The sequence below is a fragment of the Salmo trutta genome, chromosome 13 (genome assembly GCF_901001165.1).
Source record: "Salmo trutta chromosome 13, fSalTru1.1, whole genome shotgun sequence".
In the NCBI taxonomy this organism is placed as follows: domain Eukaryota; kingdom Metazoa; phylum Chordata; class Actinopteri; order Salmoniformes; family Salmonidae; genus Salmo; species Salmo trutta.
In genome coordinates, this window is record NC_042969.1 from 67230676 (window position 1) to 67256341 (window position 25666).

The 25666-nt window shown below is 41.2% G+C and overlaps 1 protein-coding gene across 3 annotated transcripts in view; it reads left to right on the top strand.

The window, feature by feature from the left end:
* Positions 1-25666, top strand: part of LOC115206377 (cell adhesion molecule 1) — a 163476-nt gene that overhangs the window by 130557 nt on the left and 7253 nt on the right. For 2 of the 3 annotated variants that reach the window (XM_029773249.1, XM_029773250.1), the window contains 3 exons: positions 8012-8108; positions 8446-8618; positions 12628-12681. In XM_029773249.1, coding sequence (XP_029629109.1) covers positions 8012-8108; positions 8446-8618; positions 12628-12681 — 324 coding nt within the window. The remainder of the gene's footprint in view (positions 1-8011; positions 8109-8445; positions 8619-12627; positions 12682-25666) is intronic. The other variant, XM_029773251.1, reaches the window with a different exon arrangement.

Genomic DNA, 25666 nt, shown 5'->3' on the forward strand with positions numbered 1-25666 from the left:
AAATTAAATACAGAAATATCAAATTTGCATACGCATTCACACCCCTTTGCTATGGCACTTCAAATTGAGCTCAGGTGCATCCAATTTCCTTTGATCATCTTGAGATGGAGTCCACCTATGTCCAATTGAATTGTTTGGACATGATTTAGAAAGAACCACACCTGTCTATATAAGGTTGTACAGTTGACAGTGAATGTCAGAGCAGAAACTATACCATGATGTCCAAGGAACTGTCCGTAGATCTCCGAGATAGAATTGTGATGAGGCATATATAAAACAACTTCTAGAGCACAGTGGTCTCCATCATTGGGAAATGGAAAAAATATGGAACTACCCAGACTCTGCCTAGAGCTTGCTGTCCGACCAAACTGAGCAACCGGGAAAGAAGGATCTTGGTGACCAAGAACTCTTACAGAACTACAGAGTTCCTTGGCTGAAATGGTAGAACCTGCCAGAAGGACAACAGTCTCTATAGCACTTCACCAATCTGGACATTATGAGAGAGTGGCTAGACGGAAGCCACTTCTGAGGAAAAGGCACATGACAGACTGTCATGAGTTTGCAAAAGGGCACATGAAAGACTCTGAGATCATAAGGCAAAAGATTCTGTGGTCTGATAAGACAAAAATGTAACTCTTTGGCCTGAATGCAAAGTGTTATGTCTGGAGAAAACCAGGCATAGCTCATCACCTGTCTAACACCATCCCTACCGTGAAGCATGGTGGTGGCAGCATCTTGCTATGGGGATGCTTTTCAGCGGCAGGGACTGGGAGACTGGTAAGTATAAAGGGGACAATGAATGGGGCTTTAGAGTGCAAACGACTTTAGACTGGGGCAAAAATGTACATTCCAACAGGACAATGTTCCCAAGTATACAGCCAAAGCAATGTTGGAATGGCTTCAGAACAAGAATGTGCAAGTCCTTGAGTTGCTCAGCTAAAGCCCAAACTTGAATCCCATTGAAAATCTATGGAAAGACTTGATGATTTCTGTTCACAGCCGCTCGCTTTCTAACTTAACAGAGCTTGAGAAAATCTGTGCAAAGCTGATATAGACATACCCAAGACGACTCAAGTCTGTAATCGCCAGCAAAGGTGCTTCTACAAAGTATTGACTCAGGGGTGTAAATAATTACAGTTGAAGTCGGAAGTTTACATACACCTTAGCCAAATACATTTAAACTCAGTTTTTCACAATTCCTGACATTTAATTCAAGTAAAAAGTTCCTGTCTTAGGTCAGTTAGGATCAGCACTTTATTTTAAGAATGTGAAATGTCAGAATAATAGTAGAGAGAATGATTTGTTTCAGCTTTTATTTCTTTCATCACATTCCCAGTGGCTCAGAAGTTTACATACACTCAATTAGTATTTGGTAGCATTGTATTTAAATTGTTTAACTTGGGTCAAACGTTTCGGGTAGCCTTCCACAAGCTTCCCACAATAAGTTGGGTGAATTTTGGCCCATTCCTCCTGACAGAGCTGGTGTAACTGAGTCAGGTTTGTAGGCCTCCTTGCTCGCGCATGCTTTTTCAGTTCTCCCACAAATTTTCTATGGGATTGAGGTCAGGGCTTTGTGATGACCACTCTAATACCTTGACTTTGTTGTCCTTAAGCCATTTTGCCACAACTTTGGAAGTATGCTTAGGGGTCATTGTCCATTTGGAAGACCCATTTGCGACCAAGCTTTAACTTCCTGACTGACGTCTTGAGATGTTGCTTCAATATATCCACATCCTTCATCATGATGCCATCTATTTTTATTTATTTATTTTTTACTTTTAGGGGTGGATCAGTTTAATATTGCGGAAAGAATATTGCTTCCATCAATGTAATTGTCTGCATCATTTCCAATCCCCCATTAATTTTTTTGGTAAATATATATATCCATACACGCATGCATACATATACACATATATACATACACATACCTATATAGACATACTTTTTTAAAGAATATACCTTTATTATTATTCCCCGCAAACCCTACCACCGATCGCCCAATTGGAGTAAACTAATTAACACTTCGGCTTTTACCTTCAATTTATTCATCTTATACACATTTTACAGACACAGTCTATTTTACAATAGTTATTTTTTGTTTGTTTTTAGTCCTTCCTCTATTTCTGATGTCCATCCAGTTTGATTTCTATTTGTAACTGTCCTATATCACAAAAGTTCTGAACCTATATACATTTTACAGACTCCGTATGTTTTTCATTGGTTATCTTGTTATTAGTCCCACCCTTCAGCTCCATTCAACCCCTCCCATCTATCCATCAACATTATCCATTTCGGATTTCTATTTGCCATTTATTTTTCAACTGTGCTGTGATGCTTCACAAAACAATTGAACCTTTCTATTCTCATAGCTTCTACAGATTGTAAATTAAAAATAAACATTTTTGCTAAAATAATTATTATATTTTTGATTGATTTACTATGGCTTTTCAAATCACCCAGTATTGCTATCTGCAGCGTTAGTTCTAGTCAAATGTTGCAATTCTTCAGCCATTCCTGGACCTGTGACCAAAAACGAGCTACATATAGACAATACCAAAATAAATGATCTAATGACTCTGCCTCCTCACAGCAGAATCTGCAGAGCTGGGAAGATTGTATCCCCCATATATATAACATTCTATTAGTTGCAAGAATTTTGTATAGTAATTTAAATTGAAAAATTCTAAGTTTTGAATCCGGCGTTGTTTTGCGTATCAATTCATAAACCATGTGCCATGGAATGGGCACATCGAACATCTCTTCCCAACTATTTTGCAATGATGCCATCTATTGTGTGAAGTGCACCAGTCCCTCCTGCAGCAAAGAACCCACACAACATGATGCTGCCACCCCTGTGCTTCACGGTTGGGATGGTGCTCTTCGGCTTGCAAGCATCCCCCTTTTTCCTCCCAACATAACGATGGTCATTATGGCCAAACAGTTCTATTTTTGTTTCATCAGACCAGAGGACATTTCTCCAAAAAGTACAATCTTTGTCCACATGTGCAGTTGCAAACCGTAGTCTGACTTTTTAATGCCGGTTTTGGAGCAGTGCCTTCTTCCTTGCTGAGCAGCCTTTCAGGTTATGTCGATATAGGACTCGTTTTACTGTGGATATAGATACTTTTGTATCTGTTCCCTTCAGCATCTTCACAAGGTCCTTTGCTGTTCTGGGATTGATTAGCACTTTTCGCACCAAAGTACTTCATCTCTAGGAGACAGAACGCGTCTCCTTTCTGAGCGGTATGACGGCTGCGTGGTCCCATGGTGTTTATACTTGCATACTATTGTTTGTACAGATGAACGTGGTACCTTCAGGCGTGTTGAAATTGCTCCCAAGGATGAACCAGACTTGTGGAGGTCAACAATTTTTTTCTGAGGTCTTGGCTGATTTCTTTTGATTTTCTCATGATGTCAAGCAAAGAGGCACTGAGTTTGAAGGTTGGCCTTGAAATACATCCACAGGTACACCTCCAATTGACTCAAATTGTTTAAAGGCACAGTCAACTTAGTGTATTTAAACTTCTAACCAACTGGAATTGTGATACAGTGAATTATAAGTGAAATAATCTGTCTGTAAATAATTGTTGGAAAAATTACTTGTGTCATGCACAAAGTAGATGTCCTAACCGACTTGCCAAAACTATAGTTTGTTAACAAGAAATTTGTGGAGTAGTTGAAAAACAAGTTTTAATGACTTCCAACTTCAACTGTATGTAAGTGAGATATTTCTGTATAAAATCTTCTAAAAACATGTTTTCACTTTGTCATTATGGGGTATTGTGGTTAGATGAGTGAGATATTTAATATATATATATTTTGAGTTCAGGCTGTAACACAACAAAATGTGGAATAAGTCAAGGGGTATAAATACTTCTGAAGGCACTGTACTGTATATGAATGAATTAGATCATCAATTCTGTATCTAATTAAAATACCTGGCAGCCCAGTGATTCACTTTACAATACGTCTCCTGGAATGTAATAGAATCACCTCCAGGGAAAAGTAACTTTTGCTGTAGTGTTGTGTAACATGAAAGAAGAGAACTGCACGCTCTAGTCTTGTGTCAAATGTGATTTGCTGTTTCCTCCAATGGTTTATTGATTGAAGAGGTAAAACAGCCGTCCTTAAACACTGTAGAACATCAGAGAAAGGTTAAGCTAACCTTTGGTAGTCTGTGTAGTATATTCATTTATTAACATAGACGAGTGCTTTGCCTAACCTTTCTAGGCAAAAGGGAAAGCTCAACTTGAACCACTTGACATTTTGGCAATCTTTTGTTAACATAGATAAGAGAAAAATATATATATATTTTACTTTATAGTTAGACTGTCTGAACACATAGCCCTTTTCTCTATATGTTTAACCAAGGGGCTATGATCAAATCAAATGTATTGGTCACATACACATGTTTAGCAGATGTTATTGCCGGTGGAGCGAAATGCTTGTGCTTCTAGCTCCGACAGTGCAGTAATGTCTAACAAGTGATATCTAACAGTTTCACAACATATACCCAAAATACACGTAAATCTAAGTAAGGAATGGATTAAGAATATACAGTATACATATATGTCAGAGCGGCATTGGTCTAAGATACAGTCGTATAGAATACAGTATATATATATATATATATATGAGATGGGTGATGCAATATTTACACACAATTAAAGTGACTAAGATACCGTAGAATAGTATTGTGTACAGTTTATACATATGAGATGAGTAATGCAAGATAAACAGACATTATTAAAGTGGCTAGTGTTAAATTTCCTTAAAGTGGCCAGTGATTCCTAATCTATGTCTTTAGGTAGCAGCCTCTGATGTGCTGGAGATGGCTGTTTAACAGTCAGTGGTGTAGTATACGTAGAATACCATACAGTATATACATATGAGATGGGGGAAGCAATATGTAAACATCATTTAAAGGTGACTAAGATACTGTAGAATTATGTGGAGTGCAGTTCATACATATGAGATGAGTAATGCTAGATACGGAATCATTATTAAAGTGGCTAGTGATCCATTTCTAAAAGTGGCCAGTGATTCCTAATCTATGTCTATAGGCAGCCACCTCTGATGTGCTAGTGATGGCTGTTTAGCAGTCTGATGACCTTGAGATAGAAGCTGTTTTTCAGTCTCTTGGTCCCAGCTTTGATGCACCTGTACTGACCTCGCCTTTTGGATGATAGCGGGGTGAACATGTAGTGACTCGGGTGGTTGTTGTCCTTGATGATCTTTTTGGCCTTCCTATGGCATCGGGTGCTGTAGGTGTCCAGGAGGGTGGGAAGTTTGCCCCCGGTAATCCGTTGGGCAGACCGCACCACTCTCTGGAGAGCTTTGCGGTTGTGGGCGATGCTGCTGCCATACCACGCGGTGATACAGCCCGACAGGATGCTCTCAATTGTGCATCTGTAAAAGTTTGTGAGGGTTTTAGGTGTTAGGCCAAATTTCTTTAGCCTCCTGAGGTTGAAGAGGCGCTGTTGCGCCTTCTTCACCACACTGTCTGTGTGGGTGGACCATTTCAGTTTGTCAGTGATGTGTACGCCGAGGAACTTGAAGCTTTCCGCCTTCTCCACTGTGGTCCCATCGATGTGGATAGGGGGGTGCTCCCTCTGCTGTTTCCTGAAGTCCACAATCATCTCCTTAGTTTTGTTGACATTGAGTGAGAGGTTATTTCCTGGCAACACACTCCCAGAGCCCTCACCTCCTCCCTGTAGGCTGTCTCATTGTTGTTGGTAATCAAGCCTACTATTGTTGTGTCGTCTGCAAACTTGATGACTGAGTTGGAGGCGTGCTTGGCCACGTAGTCATGGGTGAACAGGGAGTACAGGAGGGGGCTGAGCACCCACCCTTGTGGGGCACCAGTGTTGAGGATCAGCGAGGAGGTGTTGTTTCCTACCTTCAACACCTGGCGACTCATCACGAAGTCCAGGACCCAGGTGCACAGGGCGGAGTTCAGACCCAGGGCCTCGAGCTTGATGATGAGTTTGGAGGGTACTATGGTGTTGAATGCTGAGCTATAGTCAATGAACAGCATTCTTACATAGGTATGCCTCTTGTCCAGATGGGATAGGGCAGTGTGGTGGTGATTGCATCGTCTGTGGATCTATTGGGGAGGTAAGCACATTTATGTGGGTCTAGGGTGGCAGGTAAGGTGGAGGTGATATGATCCTTGACTAGTCTCTCAAAGCACTTCATGATGACAGAAGTGAGTGCTACTGGGCGATAGTAATTTAGTTCAATTACCTTTGCTTTCTTAGGTACAGGGACAATGGTGGTCATCTTGAAGCATGTGGGAACAACAGCCTGGGATAGGGAGAGATTGAATATATCTGTAAACATAACAGCCAGCTGGTCTGCACATGCTCTGAGGATGCGGCTAGGGATACCATCTGGGCCGGCAGCCTTGCGAGGGTTAACACGCTTAAATTACTTACTCACGAGAAGCAGAGCCCACAGTCCTTGATAGCGGGCTGCGTCGGTGGCACTGTGTTATCCTCAAAGCATGTGAAGAAGGTGTTCAGCCTGTCCGGAAGCAAGACGTCGGTGGCCGTGACGTGGCTGGTTTTCCTTTTGTAATCCGTGATTGTTTGTAGACCCTGCCACATACTGGGACTCAACTTTGTCCCTATACCGACCTTTAGCCTGCTTGATTGCTTTGTGGAGGGAATAACTACACTGTTAGTATTCTTCCATATTCCCAGTTTTCTTTCCCTGGTTAAATGCGGTGCTTCACGGTTTCAGTTTTGCGCGAATGTTCCCATCTATCCGCGGTTTCTGGTTGGGGTAGGTTTTAATAGTCACAGTGGGTACAACATCTCCTATGCACTTCCTGATAAACTCATTCACAGTATCGGTATATGTGTCGATATTATTTTCTGAAGCTTCTCTGAACATATTCCAGTCCGCGTGATCAAAACAATCTTGAAGCGATGATTTCGTTTGGTCAAACCAGCATTGAATAGTCCTTTCCACAGGTGCTTCCTGTTTGACTTTCTGCCTATAGGAGGGGAGAAGCAAGATGGAATTGTGGTCCGATTTGCCGAATGGAGGGCGGGGGAGGGCCTTATATGCATTCTGGAAGGTAGTATAAAAATGGTCGAGAGTTTTAACAGCGCGAGTACAACAATCAATATGTTGATAGAATTTCGGGAGCCTTTTCCTGAAATTTGCTTTGTTAAAATCCCCTTGTACAATAAATGCAGCCTCAGGATATGTGGTTTTCAGTTTGTATAAAGTCCAGCGAAGTTCTTTGAGAGCCGTCGTGGTATCGGCTTGAGGGGGGATATAGACCGCTGTGGCTATTATTGATGAAAATTATCTCGGGAGATAGTACGGTTGGCATTTGATTGTGAGATGTTCTAGGTCAGGTGAACAGAAGGACTTGAGTTCCTGTATGTTATCATAGTTATACCATAAGTCGTTATCATAAAACATATACCTCCACCCTTCTGCTTCCCGGATAGATGTTTTGTCCTGTCGGCGCGATGTACTGAGAACCCAACTGGCTTTGATAGCCAGGTTTATGCAGTCCTATACCACTGAAAGCCTTAGTCGGTGGAGTTGAGCTGAAAATATACTGGTCATACAAGAGTAATAATATAAGCAATGGAGTAATGGCACTGTCGTAGCCAGCAAAAGCACTCTCCTAACCTTCCCAATGCATTGCAGCATGGTCCTTTGTAGCTCAGTTGGTAAAGCATTGTGCTTGTAACAGCAGGGTAGTGGGTTTGATTCCCGGGACCACCCATATGTAAAATGCACGCATGACTGTAGATTTATTTGGATAAAAGTGTCTGCTAAATGACATTTGTTGTTATATTATAGCGCACCGACAAATGGCTCTTTCACTGGTTTGAACATACAATAACACTTTTTTATAGAGTGACTGAAAGCATGAGTCAGGTTGAGATAGGTTGACATTGCTAGAGCTGTGAATATGATATGAATTATAAAGTGTGTACGGCTTCTATACAATGTGTATGTGAAAATACCATCTGTCTACTTTCAGATCAACCAGAAGTGAAGATCGTTCAGGCGTTCCCTGAAGGTTTAACGAGAGAGGGAGAGAATCTAGAGCTGACGTGCATAGCAAAAGGCAAACCACAGTGAGTATCCATCCATCCACACATATCATTTAATACTAGTTAACAGTACAGCACTCCACTCTGTCCTTAAAAATGCCAACATAGACAGCTACATGACACTTCCAGGCTTCCTATATCCCTTTTCTGCCAGCCAAAGGACTCCCCTAACCTTTCCAATGCATTGTAGCATTTATATGTTACCAATTGCTAGTGTGTTTTGTGTAAAATGCATCATTAGGAGGAATCTGCCAATGGCTCTCCCACGCTGATCTGAGTTCTGACCTTTAGAGTGAGATTTGGTCTATTGACGGGCGTCGTGCAGGGTCTTTCTGATGTGGCTGGTATTTGTGTCCTCCAGGCCCCATCAGATCAGCTGGCTCAGAGTGGATGATGATGTGCCGTCTCACACCGTGATCACCGGCTCTGACCTCTTCATCGAAAACCTCAACAAGTCGTACAACGGCACGTACCGCTGTGTTGCCTCCAACACCGTGGGAGATGCCTACGATGACTACATCCTCTTTGTACACGGTAGGTACTGTCATGGCTACTGTCGCCTGTAGTGTGTTTTGCGATTCTATCTATATTTGGAGATGAGTCCAGGCCAGGTGGTCTGTATTGCTGATACAGGATGTGTCGAGTAGGCAATCGTGGCCACTCACTAGAATTTGCTACATTTTCCATTGAAACTTCTCATGTGTCAGTTCACTGATTACAGGTTTCTCTGGGTGAATCTGTCACAGAAACCATGTCACTGACATAGTAACAGATGGCTCTCACTTACTGATTTATTCTGACTGACACCTCACAGACTATCCTCAATCTAACTTGTAGCTTACGTATGAATCTCTGACTTAGGTTACTATGGCACTTATAGCAATGCCACTCTGAGATTGTATTTCTGTAAGTGCTCTTAGGCAGATGGGGACATTTGTTTGTCCCTCTTAGTCCTCTAGTGATCATCTCCAGAACAAAAGCATGGAACGTGCTATTAAGTAACAGTCCAGGCCTATCCAGGGTTTCATCCTATGACTGAAGTCGTAATCGGCGCCCCATCCACTCTCATCCATTAGAGGCATGATTCACTTTCCCTCTTTAATGTAACTGTCATACAGTTACTGTATCTACAGGAAGAGGTTTGAGGTTTGTGAAGCAGGCTGTAGTCTTGCTTCCATATGGATCCTTTGTTTGGAATATGATTACTTTTGGCTTTGAACAACACACATCATCCATTTCCAAATAGATTTAGATTCATAAAGGAGCTTGTGAGAAATTAAAACAGCCAGAACAGGAAACATTTTCCATACACACCATCTTTTGATTTATGTTGTTTTGTCTTTTACTTTCATACTTGTTTTGGCACATTGGTTTGATTGGGAATGTGAGCTGACTATTTGTTTTGGAGATATACCCCTCTCCCATGCATAATCAAGTTCTATAGTAGGCGTCTCTTCATATATACCCTCCTCACGTCTCCATATTGCATTTTCCTAAATTTCTTTGAAGGAACAACCTGCTCCCTACTCAACAGAGATAAACTAGACAAACAGCTATACACTAAAAAGACTAGTGAATGAATTTCCATGGTGAAAATGTGTGTTTGCCGGTGCAGCAAACATGCTAGCATGTGTGAACTGTACATGTTTTGTAGTAGAATTACCTATTTGTATGCCTTTGGCACAATGAAATATCCCATCTTACAGAAATAGCTTCCCACCACAAGTCTTTTTCAGTCTTTTACCACCTCAACATTAGAGACAGCATATCTCTGGTGTTATCAGTGCAGTCTCTATTCTTTTAGTTAGAGCATTAATGAGACACTGGAGATTTGTGAAAGGGGTTGATAACACTTTGAGTAATTATGTTTGAGATTCCCAGTTCTGTTATTCCACAGGATTAGATGCTAGACAAAAGAAGCCATGTTGTTGGTCCATAAGAGGATTGTTTTCCCTGACTAATCATACTAGTTGCTGTACACTAGCATAATGAGTGTGTGTTTCTGAACATGGTTCCGTCTAGGGGTAAGCATGATGAGAACCACAGATGTGTCAGCTTAGCAGGTGGGTCTATACGTGAAGAGACTGCTGGGTGGGTTTTCCTGTTTTCTGCTTGTATTAGGCCCAGGAGGAGCCCATTAGTGTCTAGTGTTGGAATCCACAGCTGCTATCTCTTAGTATGTCCCTGATGTTCATTAATGTGGATCTGTCAGAGGACTGTGTGCAGTACCATGTCAAAGCTAGATGACCAGGAACCTAGCTAATGTAGTGCAACAGGAGAGTACAGTATGTGTACCAATGGTCTGTGCTATTCTAGATATATTAGATATTCATATGTGTGCTACTTTCTGAGAGTTGGAATATACAGTATGCTACTCTCATCTTGCCTCTGCCTACCGCTGCACTAAAACACTTTATCCCTGACACTAGAAATGTTGTGTATACTCTGTGTACTCTCCTACAGTAAGTAAAAAAGCATATAGTAAGTAACAAAGCATGTTTAGTTGTCAGTTGTATTCTGGTCTAAGGGTGAGAGAGAAGGTAGTTAGGCTGGTTTGCCTCCTCTGCTGGTTCTGGGTTGTTTTCAGTAGACTGTGAGTGCTGGTCTGTGGTTGGTTGACGTCCGGTGTGGGAGTAAACTGGTCCAAAGCAACTAGGCTCCCAGCTACTGTAGGCTCCCACCAAACTCCGTTCACTGTACAAAGCTGACCTGGTGCTATAACTCACACATACTGGCTGTTGGCAGGAGAACAATTATGTATTTTGCTCAAGGGTTTGTTCTGCAGTTGACTCTCTGACCCAGAGATTTCCTACACGGCCATGAAGTCAAAGATTCCCATGCAGCCATCTGGGCGTCAAGCCCAGTCAGAAAGTATGCTCAAATATGGCTCTGTTGACCCTGACTTGGATGAAGCGCTGTTGTGAAAACAAACGTGTTGAACCACATGGATTCTGAACCATCACCCATCTCTGCACCATAGAACAGAATAACTAATGAAACATCAGGCTGCAAATTAATAACCAAGTCATACAGTCTCAAGAGAAAACATAGTTTAATGTGTTTTGAAAAATGCATCTGAGGACATTGTTGTACTGTATTACTTTATGGAATATTTGTTTGTGTCAGAAATCTCCATTGCTATGAAGACAATGTGCATATAAAACAATGTATTCAGAATTGCTAACAAGCTGAAGAAAAATAAAGTTTTTTGGCTGCCAGGTTTAAGAGGGTATAGCTAAACAATTTCTCCCGCATTGTTTCAGTTTATGCTTAGAATTTCTCATATCAAATGTTCTTACAAATAGAAATGTACCCTGAAAATATGGCACCTCCAAATACATTCATATTTCAGCTCTCATAATGTGGAGCCAAGAGTAATCCAGCCTGCAAATTGCCCATGGAGAATACTTGTTTGCTAGACTATTATATGTGCCATATCCCATCCAGGCCTTTGTGGCAGCCTCTTATCCCTGGCCTGCATGCCCAATTTCCCAGACTCTGACATTTCAGCTATCAGACCGCCTTCGGTCACAGGGAAAGAAGAAATCCCCTATAAATATTGTTTGCGGAGAATCTGTTCCTGATATCCCCTCACCTCTCCCCCCTGCCCCCTCCTCCCCCAGAAGCGACATTATGCCACCATTGATGTTTTATCATTAGTTTGGAAGTGTGTGGTCCCCTACTGTGGGCTTCTGATGGGCACAGACAGTAAAGGCATGAAGACAGCCAGACAAATTTCTCCCGCTGTGACTTGTCTCCAGCAAGGGGCCGGCGCTATCTCTCTGTGCCAGAAACAGGAAGATATTCCTAGTGGCAGGGAAGCTTTTCAGTCTCTTAGCACCGCTGCATACCTGTATTGGCCTCCATTTTGTAATTCTCATTATTTTGTTTGTGGTGTTATGAAAGGCCTTGTCAGTACACTATCCGTCTGTTGTTGTTGCAAGAGGTGCAGAAGAACTACAGGGGAGTGCACCAGTGTTGCTTAATGCACTGCTTAACTTAATTACTGGAAATAATCCCTTAATATGTTCATTTCTAACTTCCCAACTACCTATTGAATGTTTATGAACAATATTGGGCACATTAAGTTCGTTTTTCAAACTACAGTATGAGAATACAAAATAGTAAATTAGATGTGTTCATTGCAGCCTTTTGGCCTATTGTTAATGAGTAGAGGTTTAAGTAAGATTGGAATGACCTGATATCAAACACTGTGCATTGTCAAAGCTCTGATATTGCATTCACTATCACCAGACAGTTAGAAAAGACATCAATGATGCGTTGACACAGGTTACAGATGAAGAATGCAATATGGGAAAAGCAACATCCTTCCTGTGGGAAAAACAGCCATCTTACTGAGACCATACAGAACCTAAATCATTATCTCGCTCTATAGTAATACTACAGTAGTTACTGAGAGATTTGATACTTTCCCAATTCTGCTACAGTATTTCCATACTTGCATGACCCCATCCTTAATGGCTTCTCACACTTTCTTTATTTCTTATACATTTCTTCTTTATTTTGTATGTTTTCCATCTAGATGCTCCTACCACGATCCCCACACCCACCACCTTGAACCTAGACAACACCCAAGGTACTGTATGTCCCCACTTTGTTCATTCTCACCCCTCGCCTGTGTGTACACGTATGCTTGCTTGTGAGTGTGTTTGCAGTAGTGTAGTACAGTGAGAAAGAGAGAGTGGGTGAGAGAGTTTGGGAGAGAGACAGAGAGAGGTTGAGACAGCGGGCGGGCAGTTTTAATCAGATTGTTCTACTGATAGGTGCCATAGCGGACGCCCTGCGCTGTGCTTTCAGTGACACCTGTCACAGCCCTTTCCTGTCACGTTTGATCTGTGAGGATGGAGGAGACATGTCAGTCGCTCGGCACTCTGCTATCTTATCAGCATCGCCATGCAGCCATATCTCAACCTGCCCACACTCACATCACAGTCACATTACAATGCCCTTTACATCTCCCCCATCAAATCACAATCACATCCATCTTTGTAGGCCTGGAAACACTGACTGATTTTTTTTCTCTTTGACTTATGATATGGATGAAGGACAGTTTATTTACAGTGTCAGCTGGCCCACCTCTGTACATACGGTTTAGTGTTGGATCTTCTACGGTACTATATGTAGTTCTTATTCTTTTCACTTTTGTGGAGGAAGACGTGTGTTGACTATTGGGAAGACTTCTTTGTGTATAATATGGTTGTTCAAATAAACTGAAAAACAAAACAAAAATCTGTCTCTCCTCCATTCTAGATAGTTCAGGTTTGTTCATATACAGACACATGGAGACCATTTATTAGGAATGCCAAATTCATTCATCAGTGAGAGAAAGTCCATTTAGAAGATAATACATTTCTGATAAACTGGCAGTGAGAGAAATAGAATGGGAGTACTGGGATGGGCTGGAGCTTTTAAAATATCTATTAAAGCCTAATGTTGGCCAAAAGTACTTGGCAGCATCAGAAGGTGACATTTAGAGATAACTAAATATGGCATTTATATTGCAGAGTAACTGCAGCACTGACAACTGCCATTTAATTATATTCTCTGTTGTTTGCCAGCTAAACGCAGACCTCGTAATTGATTTCTATCAATATTTGCAAGCAGAGTTCCCTCAAACGTTTGGATGAAATCCTGCACTATGGAAGTACTCCATAAGTCCTGCTGTGATTCTCTACTAACACACAGGGGAGGGGCAAATGCACGTTCATAGCTGACAATGTACTTCCAGAGCTAACATGAAGTCATCCCAAGTCATTCAAAGCCAGCCCACCGAGATGTACCATACGTACATGTCACACCGCAGGCTCCTACAGAGGAGGAGGTGGTGGTGGTGGGTGGTGGTACAGTATGGCTCTTTGATTTCCACTCAGGCACTAGAGAAGTAATCAGGTCCCTTTCATGCTGGTGCTGGAAACCTCCAGAGGCCATTTTGTGTGTCTGAGTAGAGGGAGTAGAGAGCCTGAGTGTCTCATCAACTGCACAATCAGGTCTACAAGGTGAATGAGTGGTCTGGGACATGAAGAAGCTCTAGCTCCTATTTCAAAGGTTTTTTGAATAGTCCATTTGGAATATTTTACTCCACAGAAGAGGGGTGAACTTTTATATATAGGATCTCCTGTATCAATGACAATCCTACTATACTGTGTCCCGGTATTTCTACTTTTATACAGATGAAGGATCTTAATTTGATCACCCTGTTGCAGGACAACTTTCCTGCAATGCAGGACATTTTAATCCTGTAGTGTATTTGAAGTTTAAAAAGGCTTCAGAAGTTGGGAATTTCAACTTTGAAAGATATATTTTTTTCATTAATTATAGCCTATATACTAATCCACATTTCCTCTTGCTGCAGGATTATTTTCCTGCTGTAGAAAATTGTCTCAAAAGATCCTACATGTGTACGTCTAATGTTCTATGATTGTCCTTGGACTAGGACAAAACTCTGAGGAGACTGTTGATCTCATATGGTCTCTACAGAGAATCAACAGATGACTCCTCCCATGGGCGTCAGCCAATTTACTGTGAAAATGCAATTCGTAAACAGGTGGTTGTTAAAATTGTGTGTTGTGTTTTTCATTGTAAACCAATTACTCTTCACACAGTTTAATGTATGCGGCAGTGGAGACGTTTTCATAACTCCTCAGTGATTTCTGAGAGACAGGACTAAAACGGGGGTTTGACATGATTTCTGCAGTGCATGCTGGTAGGATGTAATAGAGCTGTCTTGCTGTTCACTACTCTTCTGAATACTATGTCTCAGGGGCCTTGTTAACCTGGCATGCAATGCATCACATTGTGTTACTCTAAGCTGCAGAACTGCACCTTCTGTTGGCGTTTTACTCTGTTCAAGCACAAAACTTACATTCGCAACAGAGGGTAATGAGTGTCATTATCAGAATATTCTTGTAAACCTGAGGCCCATAGAGATTGAAATATCATGTAACGTACCATAGCTTTACATTGTACTTAGATAACTCTGTATTGGCCTTCATAGGAATTTCCTTTTAGGAACACGTCGAGGACAACTTGAGCTAGTTCCTCCCAGCCCTGAGCACCACACAGTGCGCTCCTGTGATGTGTGTGAATGGTGTTATCCAAATGAATGTGTAAACATACAGCTCTCAAGCTGCCATTTTCCATTGATCCACACAAGCAACCGTCCCTCCATGTGGCCTCTCCACTTCCCTTTTATAAGCTAAGGGAAACATTCTGTGGGGTTCCATTCTGAACAAGTTGTTTATGCACCATTTCCTCTTTGTGTGGCTCCTAGTTCATGTGGAATGTAGCTTTTCATTTCCACAGTGTAATGCTTTCATGCCCTGCTAGATTTTTCTCTCCTCTGATAAGTGTTTTATTTTTTCTCTCAATTTCCTTGGTGTAGCCTAGCAACAGGCGAGAGCGGCAGCGGTTCAAGGCCTAAATATGGTTTTGTGAGGAGGAGCAAATGCCATGGTAAAGCATGAAACCACAGTCGTTTGTACATCTCTGTTGTAGAGCTGGCCAGCCCTCCACGTTTTGTATCTACTGCTCTATCTCAAAGAAAGAAAGAAAGAAAGAAAGAAAGAAAGAAAGAAAGAAAGAAAGAAAGAAAGAAAGAAAGAAAGAAAGAAAGAAAGAAAGAAAGAAAGAAAGAAAGAAAGAAAGAGGCAGCTTGGACAGTTCACATTGTCAAGCTTTTCAGCGTTCCTATATAAAATACTGTATGTAGGACTAAGGGGATGAACTGTAGAGTTCAGCGAGAAATGAGTCACTATCAGTCTATGAAAGCGTTGTCATGGGTTTTATAAAATCTATTTTCAATGCTGTACTGTTAACTATACATACACCAATAGTTATTTAACCAAAGGTTATTGTAAAGTGCATTGAAAGTAGCTTTTAAAGCTGTATTCACTTTTTTTAAGTAAAGAGGCTGAGAGTACAGGGGTTCCCAAACCTTCTTCCAATTCACAAATGTATGGGGAAGTTATTTTAAAATGATTTTTACTATTATAAAATGGCATACAAACAAGTACAGTGCCCATCCTAATTCATAAGTGCTGCCTCTCTGATTGGTTTGCTAACCTAATGCAATGCTCCAGGCACCATGGCTTATATGAGGGGCTGGCGTGAATAGATTTCAGGCAGCAATATCAAACAGAGTGGTTTCTGGTATTGTGCTGGCAGGCTGGTTTCTATTGGTGAGAGGGTAGTAGTTGTTCTGATTCTACAGCTCAGGGTTTATAAAGGCAGTCTGCGAAGGTGAAGCCCTCGCTCGTCAAACGTTCAGAGATGATCCCAGGGAGGGACATCATATCCAGGGTAATCTCCTGCTAACACCCTCCTTACCTCGCCTTGGCTGGAGAAAGTAGAGAGTATAGAAGAATCGGCACAGAAACACTTCTCACCATTCACAATGATCTCTATGGAAAACTCAAACCACTTGACAGGGCTCCTGTACATTATTCTGGTGTGCATGTTGAATAAATGAAGTGTAAGAAGAAACAGGGTAAATGTTGAGAATCCTGTTCAATTGAATGAGATTGCCAGAGCCCGATTGTTTAACAACTGGTCCAGATGTACAGGCTCAGTGGCTGGAGGAGCACTAAGTCCTCCCCATGCAGGGTTCCCACAGATGCACGTTCAGCTGCAGGCTCCATATTGTCTTAAAGGATATCATGTATACAGAGCCAAAGATAGGCCACTAGTCATGCTGCCTGCTACCACACAGAACTCTGTCAAGCCTGTGTTTGTATGATGCAAGGATGCTAGCCCACCACAGTATATCCACTATCAACCAGCTAAACTGATCCTACTCCAGGGAAGGACCTTTCGTAAACAATAAATGAGTCAATCTGAGTTTAGCTGGCACTAAGAATAAGGAATGAATGAAACTCTTGACCTCGACTTTTCTCTCCCCTGCTTTGTTTTGTGAGGCTATTTGTTTGTCAAAGACTAAAGCTGAAATGTATTGGAGTGAAACTAGAGAAAGTATGCTGTCTTACTGTAAGTGCACATTGATACTTTCACTGTTTTTATTCATGTGTTCTCATATGTTTCATTGCTGTCTTATGGAGTGGTTTGGCTTCTTCCTCTTCCAAAAGTATGTGGGCGGTGTCTTCAAGCTGTGCATGTAATCTTCAGCACAAACAAACATTAGCAAATGTTCTACAAAATATCAAACTGTCTTTACTGTCACAACAATGTGTAACAAGATTATAAACAGTAATACATGCTAGTTTGAGAAAAGAATTGTTAACAGTATCTTACGAGCTAAGTCCTATCTGTTAGATAAGACAGCCATGTTGAGTGTTACCAACCATACCAAGGTGAGGCTAAATGGTGTCACTAAATAGTGTTGCCTATGTCAGTGAGTTAATGGGCTACAGTGGAAGTGAGAAGTCTTCCACGTTCTGATGTTGAAACAGTACAGTGTCTAACTTTGGCACTCCTAGTTGTGCTGCTGAAGCACTGCCAAAGATAGCTCTGCAGACAGACAGACAGACAGACAGACACAGACAGACAGACAGACAGACAGACAGACAGACAGACAGACAGACAGACAGACAGACAGACAGACAGACAGACAGACAGACAGACAGACAGACAGACAGACAGACAGAGTGTGACTTTATTATGCTGATTCTCCTGGTGCTGAGACAGAAGCAAGAAGACATGAATGATTCAGCTGTTCACGGCTTTGACTGAGTGACTCCTCCAAATACATACACCCACTTGGTTTAGCACCTTAGAAATTAGATGGCACCTTATGGTAATGTATGCATTTAGGACTGAAGTAAAGTCATACTAGTGTATTATGAAATATACTGTAAATGAAAGAGAGGTGATCAGTAGTTGCAATAGGTCGGTTTCACTGCATAGGGATTAACAATGAATTAAAACCTGTTGAGGACAGACGTTCCGCTAGCGGAACGCCTAGCCAACATCCAATGGAACAGCAGGGCGCGAAATACAAAACATCAAAAATCTAATAATTTCAATTTCTCAAACATACGACTATTTTACACCATTTTAAAGATACACTTCTCCTTAATGTAAGTACATTGTCCGATTTCAAAAAGGCTTTACAGCGAAAGCAAAACATTAGATTATGTTAGGACAGTACATAGACAAACAATAACCACACAGCCATTTTCCAAGCAAGGAGATGTGTCACAAAAACCCAAAATACAGCTAAAATGAAGCACTAACCTTTGACGATCTTCATCAGATTTTATTTATTTATTTCACCTTTATTTAACCAGGTAGGCAAGTTGAGAACAAGTTCTCATTTACAATTGCGACCTGGCCAAGATAGAGCAAAGCAGTTCGACAACATACAACAACACAGAGTTACACATGGAGTAAAACAAATATACAGTCAATAATACAGTAGAAAAATAAGTCTATGTACAATGTGAGCAAATGAGGTGAGATAAGGGAGGTAAAGGCAAAAAAAAGTCCATGGTGGCAAAGTAAATACAATATAACAAGTAAAACACTGGAATGGTAGATTTGTAGTAGAAGAAAGTGCAAAGTAGAAAAAGAGTTAACGGGGTGCAAAGGAGCAAAATAAAATAAATAAATACAGTAGGGGAAGAGGTAGTTGTTTGAGCTAAATTATAGATGGGCTATGTACAGGTGCAGTGATCTGTGAGCTGATCTGACAGCTGGTGCTTAATACATCTAGATGTTCCGCTAGCGGAACACCGCTCCAATATCCAATGATAGGGCGTGGCGCGAATTACAAATTCCTCGAAAATCCGAAAACTTCAATTTTTCAAACATATGACTATTTTACACCATTTTAAAGACAAGACTCTCCTTTATCTAACCACACTGTCCGATTTCAAAAAGGCTTTACAACGAAAGCAAAACATTAGATTATGTCAGGAGAGTATCCAGCCAGAAATAATCAGACACCCATTTTTCAAGCTAGCATATAATGTCATGTATAATGTCATAAAAACCAAAACCGCAGCTAAATGCAGCACTAACCTTTGATGATCTTCATCAGATGACACTCCTCTGACATTATGTTATACAATACATGCATGTTTTGTTCAATCAAGTTCATATTTATATCAAAAACCAGCTTTTTACATTAGCATGTGACGTTCAGAACTAGCATTCCCACCAAACACTTCCGGTGAATTTACTAAATTACTCACGATAAACGTTCACAAAAAACATAACAATTATTTTAAGAATTATAGATATTTATGCAATCGCTGTGTCCGATTTTAAAATAGCTTTTCGGTGAAAGCACATTTTGCAATATTCTGAGTAGATAGCCCGGCCATCACAAGGCTAGCTATTTTGACACCCACCAAGTTTGGTACTCACCAAACTCAGATTTACTATAATGAAAAATTGGATTACCTTTGCTGTTCTTCGTCAGAATACACTCCCAGGACTTCTACTTCAACAACAAATGTTGGTTTGGTTCCAAATAATCCATAGTTATATCCAAATAGCGGCGTTTTGTTTGTGCGTTCAAGACACTATCTGAAGGGTAACGAAGGGTGATGCGCCGGCGCGTATCGTGACAAAAAAATTCAAAATATTCCATTACCGTACTTCGAAGCATGTCAAACTCTGTTTAAAATCCATTTTTATGTGATTTTTCTCGTAAAATAGCGATAATATTCCGACCGGGAGTCGTTGTTTTCGTTCAAAGACTGAAAATGTAAAATGGACTCTTCACGTGCACGCGCGCACCTGTCTCATTGTTCTCAGATCGACCACTATCCAAATGCGCTACTGTTTTTCAGCCATGGACTGCAAAGTCATCATTCAACGTTCTGGCGCCTTCTGAGAGCCTATGGGAGCCTTAGAAAGTGTCACGTTACAGCAGAGATCGTCTGTTTTCAATAAAGAGGCTAAAGAAGGCCAGAAATGGTCAGAGTGGGCACTTCCTTTTTGGAATCTTCTCCGGTTTTGGCCTGCCATATGAGTTCTTTTATACTCACATACACCATTCAAACAGTTTTAGAAACTTTAGGGTGTTTTCTATCCAAATCAAACAATTATATGCATATTCTAGTTTCTGGGCAGGAGTAATAAACAGATTAAATCGGGTACGTTCTTTATCCGGCCGTGAAAATACTGCCCCCTATCCATAACAGGTTAAAGCTAGTGAGGGAGATAAGTGTTCCCAGTTTCAGAGATTTTTGTAGTTCGTTCCAGTCATTGGCAGCAGAGAACTGGAAAGAGAGCCAAAGGAGGAATTGGCTTTGGGGGTGACCAGAGAGATATACCTGCTGGAGCGCGTGCTACAGGTGGGTGCTGCTATGGTGACCAGTGAGTGGAGATAAGGGGGGACTTTACCTAGCAGGGTCTTGTAGATGACCTGAAGCCAGTGGGTTTGGCGACGATTATGAAGCGAAGGCCAGCCAACGAGAGCGTACAGGTCGCAGTGGTGGGTAGTATATGGGGCTTTGGTGACAAAACGGATGGCACTGTGATAGACTGCATCCAGTTTGTTGGAGGCTATTTTGTTGGAGGCTATTTTGTAAATGACATCGCCAAAGTCGAGGATCGGTAGGATGGTCAGTTTTACGAGGGTATGTTTGGCAGCATGAGTGAAGGATGCTTTGTTGCGAAATAGGAAGCCAATTCTTGATTTAACTTTGGATTGGAGATGTTTGATGTGAGTCTGGAAGGAGAGTTTACAGTCTAACCAGACACCTAGGTATTTGTAGTTGTCCACATATTCTAAGTCAGAACCGTCCAGAGTAGTGATGCAGGACAGGCGGGCAGGTGCAGGCAGCAATCGGTTGAAGAGCATGCATTTAGTTTTACTTGTATTTAGGAGCAGTTGGAGGCCACGGAAGGAGAGTTGTATGCCATTGAAGCTCGTCTGGAGGGTTGTTGTCCAAAGAAGGGCCAGAAGTATACAGAATGGTGTCGTCTGCGTAGAGGTGGATCAGAGACTCACCAGCAGCAAGAGCGACATCATTGATGTATACAGAGAAAAGAGTTGGCCCAAGAATTGAACCCTGTGGCACCCCCATAGAGACTGCCATAGAGACTGCCAGACAACAGGCCCTCCGATTTGACACACTGAACTCTATCAGAGAAGTAGTTGGTGAACCAGGCGATGCAATCATTTGAGAAACCAAGGCTAATGAGTCTGCCGATGAGGATGTGGTGATTGACAGAGTCGAAAGCTTTGGCCAGGTCAATGAAAACGGCAGCACAGTGTTGTTTCTTATCGATGGCGGTTACGATATCATTTAGGACCTTGTGCGTGGCTGAGGTGCACCCATGACCAGCTCTGAAACCAGATTGCATAGCGGAAAAGGTGCGGTGGGATTCGAAATGGTCGGTAATCTGTTTGTTGACTTGGCTTTTGAAGACCTTAGAAAGGCAAGGTAGGATGGATATAGGTCTATAGCAATTTGGGTCAAGAGATGACACTCATAGGACATCATGTTACACAATACGTGTATGTTTTGTTCGATCAAGTTCATATTTATATCCAAAAAGAGCATTTTACATTGGCGCGTGTTGTTCAGAAAATGTATTTCCACCAAAACTTTCGGTGAATGAGCACATTCATTTACAAAAATACTCATCATAAACGTTGACAAAATATATAACAATTATTTAAAGAATTATAGATACACTACTCCTTGATGCAACCGCTGTGTCAGATTTCAAAATAACTTTACGGAGAATGCACATTGTTCAATATTCTGAGTACATAGCTCAACCATCAATGCAAGCTATACAGCTACCCGCCAAGTTCTGGCATCAACAAAACTTTGAATTAGTGTTATAAATCATTCCTTACCTTTGCTGATCTTCGGCGGAATGCAGTCCCAGGACTCCTACTTCCACAAGAAATGTTCTTTTTGTTCGAATTACTCCATATTTATGTCAAAATACCTCTGTTTTGTTCGTGCGTTCAGATCACTATCCAAAGGCATAATGCGCGATCACAAATCGAGACACGAAAAGTCAAAATGTTCCATTACCGTTCGTAGAAACATGTCAAACGTTGTTTACAATCAATCTTTATGGTATTTTTAATGTAAAAATGCGATAATATTCCAACCGGACAATAGCGTATTCATTCCAGGAGAAAAAGAAGCAACGGCGCGATCGCGGGCTCGCGCATAACCAAGCCCTTTGTCCTCAGGCAGTCCACTCATTGACTGAGCTACTATTCTCTGCCCAGTAACAGGAGAAGGATGAAAAAACGTTCTAAAGGCTGTTGACAGCCAATGGAAGCCTTAGGAAGTGCAACGTGACCCCACAGACACTGTAGTTTCGATAGGGATTCAAAAGAAGAACTACAATTCTCAGATTTCCAACTTTCTGGTTGGATTTTTCTCAGGGTTTTGCCTGCCATATGAGTTCTGTTATACTCACAGACATCATTCAAACAGTTTTAGAAACTTCAGAGTGTTTTCCATCCAAATCTACTAATAATATGCATATTCTAGTTTCTGGGTCCGAGTAGTAGGCAGTTTAATTTGGGTACGTTTTTCATCCGGCCGTGAAAATACTGCCCCCTATCCTCAACAGGTTTTAATACACACTAACTGTCTGAGTCAATAGTGTTAGAGCCAGGCCTGAATAAGAATGCACAAATGTGTGTTCATTCATTGTTCATCAAACATTATAGCATTTGTTGAACATTTAATGCAAACACCTAACACTGTATATCATTAGCCTTTGAGGCTTAACATTCAATTCTTATTTAATATGCAAATGAGTTTTGGCTCAGATTAGCAGATTGGTTCCCTTTGTAATGGGTGTGCTTTGCTTCCTTGATTTATCAACAAAAAATAAATGATATTTATATGTGGAGAAAATGAGCCACTGGCTCCATTCTAGTCTGTACAATAGTCCGTTCTAATTGGTCTCCAGGGGTATATGGGTTTTACTGTGCCAGGATGGGGATGTTCAAAGAGTATCATACTAAATGAAGATGGTTTTCTCATATGGCCTGATTTTAACTTGAAATATGGATACTTAACTTTAAAACTTTTCTCAGCTCTTGAGGAACTGATGTTGTGATGTTAGAAGAGCATATTTGGGAATATTTGAGGTAAAAAAAGGAAAACAGGCACAGATAGATTCAATATTCCTCAAAACCCATGATGAACCCTTTCAACATTCTTAGGTTGACATGCACCACAGTAGAATGTCTAACCAGAAGTGGTTTGTTAGTTTGTCTACCTGCTGACCCTGAAAAGGGTAACAATATTTGGCATTAGAAGTTCAGGGAACTCAGTTCCTTGAATATTCTTTCTGAGGAGGTTAGAGTTGGTTATGTTGTGGTGCAGTAGCTACTGTGAGAGCAGGGCAGAGCACTGGAACATCTTTTCCATTAGCTTGTCAATCACTTTTCTTAGCCATGACCTCCAGAAAAACAGCTTCAAAAACTAGGTAGAAGCAGGCAGCATTCACAATGTCCTTTTTTGTTTAGTCAAGAAGCTTGTTTTGTCAATCCAAAGTTTTCCCAACTACATGTTTGCTAACATCCCAAGGTACAGAGTTCACAGTTAACTCTCCATTCACAGATTTGATGTGTTGCCAATAGTACTTCATCTGTATTTTCACACCTCGATAGAATGTCCCGGTTGAGTCTGTGAATCTTCACTGCTTTGTTCAGAATTGATAAAGCAAATCTGTCTCTGAATCTCTATTGTGCTGAAGAAGGTCGAGGCATTGCAATTGTATTGAGGACAATGCTCATATTTTTCAGCAGTGCAGTTGGAGATTTTTAGATGACCCTGTCTAGAATAAGATGTTTTTTGTTTTAATGAAAACATAAATTAAAACTTTTCTTTTTTCATTTTCCTTCCAAACAACACATACAGGATTGACCTCACAGCCCTAAGTGATGCCTGCACTCTATGAACTGACCTCAACAAAGATGCTTTCAAATCTTTTTGATTTGTTTTATTTGACCTTTATTTAACTAGGCAATCTAAGGCTCATTTGAATTCAGTCCAGCCTGAATTGCCATATTTATCCTGTACAGATGTAGGATCTTAATTTTAGCCAGTTTGCTACAGCAGGAAAATAATCCTGCAGCAACAGGAACTTTGAATTATTGTGTGCATTATATTTAATGGACTTTTTTGTAGGTTGATAAATCAAGTCTGAAATTTCAAAGTGGAAATTACCAACTTCAGAAACCATTTTAAACCTCAAATACGCTACAGGTATTACATTTCCTGCATTGCAGGGAAGTTATCCTGCAACCGGGTGATAAAATTAAGATTCTACATCTGCAGCTCTTTTTCAACAAAACAACATGCTTAAAAAGCTTTTGCTATTACCAAGTAGACTCTGCTACTACTAAGTACACTCTGCTACTACTAAGTACACTCTGCTACTACCAAGTCGACTCTGCTACTACTAAGTACACTCTGCTACTACCAAGTCGACTCTGCTACTACTAAATACACTCTGCTACTACCAAGTAGGCTCTGCTTCTACCAAGTCGACTCTGCTACTACCAAGTCGACTCTGCTACTACCAAGTCGACTCTGCTACTACCAAGTAGCCTCTGCTACTACTAAGTACACTCTGCTACTACCAAGTAGACTCTGCTACTACTAAGTACACACTGCTACTACCAAGTAGCCTCTGCTACTACCAAGTACACTCTGCTACTACCAAGTACACTCTGCTACTACTAAGTACACTCTGCTACTACCAAGTACACTCTGCTACTACCAAGTACACTCTGCTACTACTAAGTACACTCTGCTACTACTAAGTACACTCTGCTACTACCAAGTACACTCTGCTACTACTAAGTACACTCTGCTACTACCAAGTCGACTCTGCTACTACAAAGTAGCCTCTTCTACTACCAAGTTGCCTCTTCTACTACCAAGTAGCCTCTGCTACTACCAAGTAGCCTCTGCTACTACCAAGTACACTCTGCTACTACCAAGTCAACTCTGCTACTACCAAGTAGCCTCTGCTACTACCAAGTCGACTCTGCTACTACCAAGTCGACTCTGCTACTACCAAGTCGACTCTGCTACTACCAAGTAGACTCTGCTACTACCAAGTACACTCTGCTACTACTAAGTACACTCTGCTACTAGTAAGTACACTCTGCCACTACCAAGTCGACTCTGCTACTACCAAGTAGCCTCTTCTACTACCAAGTAGCCTCTTCTACTACCAAGTTGCCTCTTCTACTACCAAGTAGCCTCTTCTACTACCAAGTAGCCTCTTCTACTACCAAGTAGCCTCTGCTACTACCAAGTACACTCTGCTACTACCAAGTAGCCTCTGCTACTACCAAGTACACTCTGCTACTACCAAGTACACTCTGCTACTACCAAGTACACTCTGCTACTACCAAGTACACTCTGCTACTACTAAGTACACTCTGCTACTACCAAGTAGACACTGCTACTACCAAGTAGACTCTGCTACTACCAAGTACACTCTGCTACTACTAAGTACACTCTGCTACTACCAAGTCGACTCTGCTACTACCAAGTAGACTCTGCTACTACCAAGTACACTCTGCTACTACTAAGTACACTCTGCTACTACCAAGTCGACTCTGCTACTACCAAGTAGCCTCTTCTACTACCAAG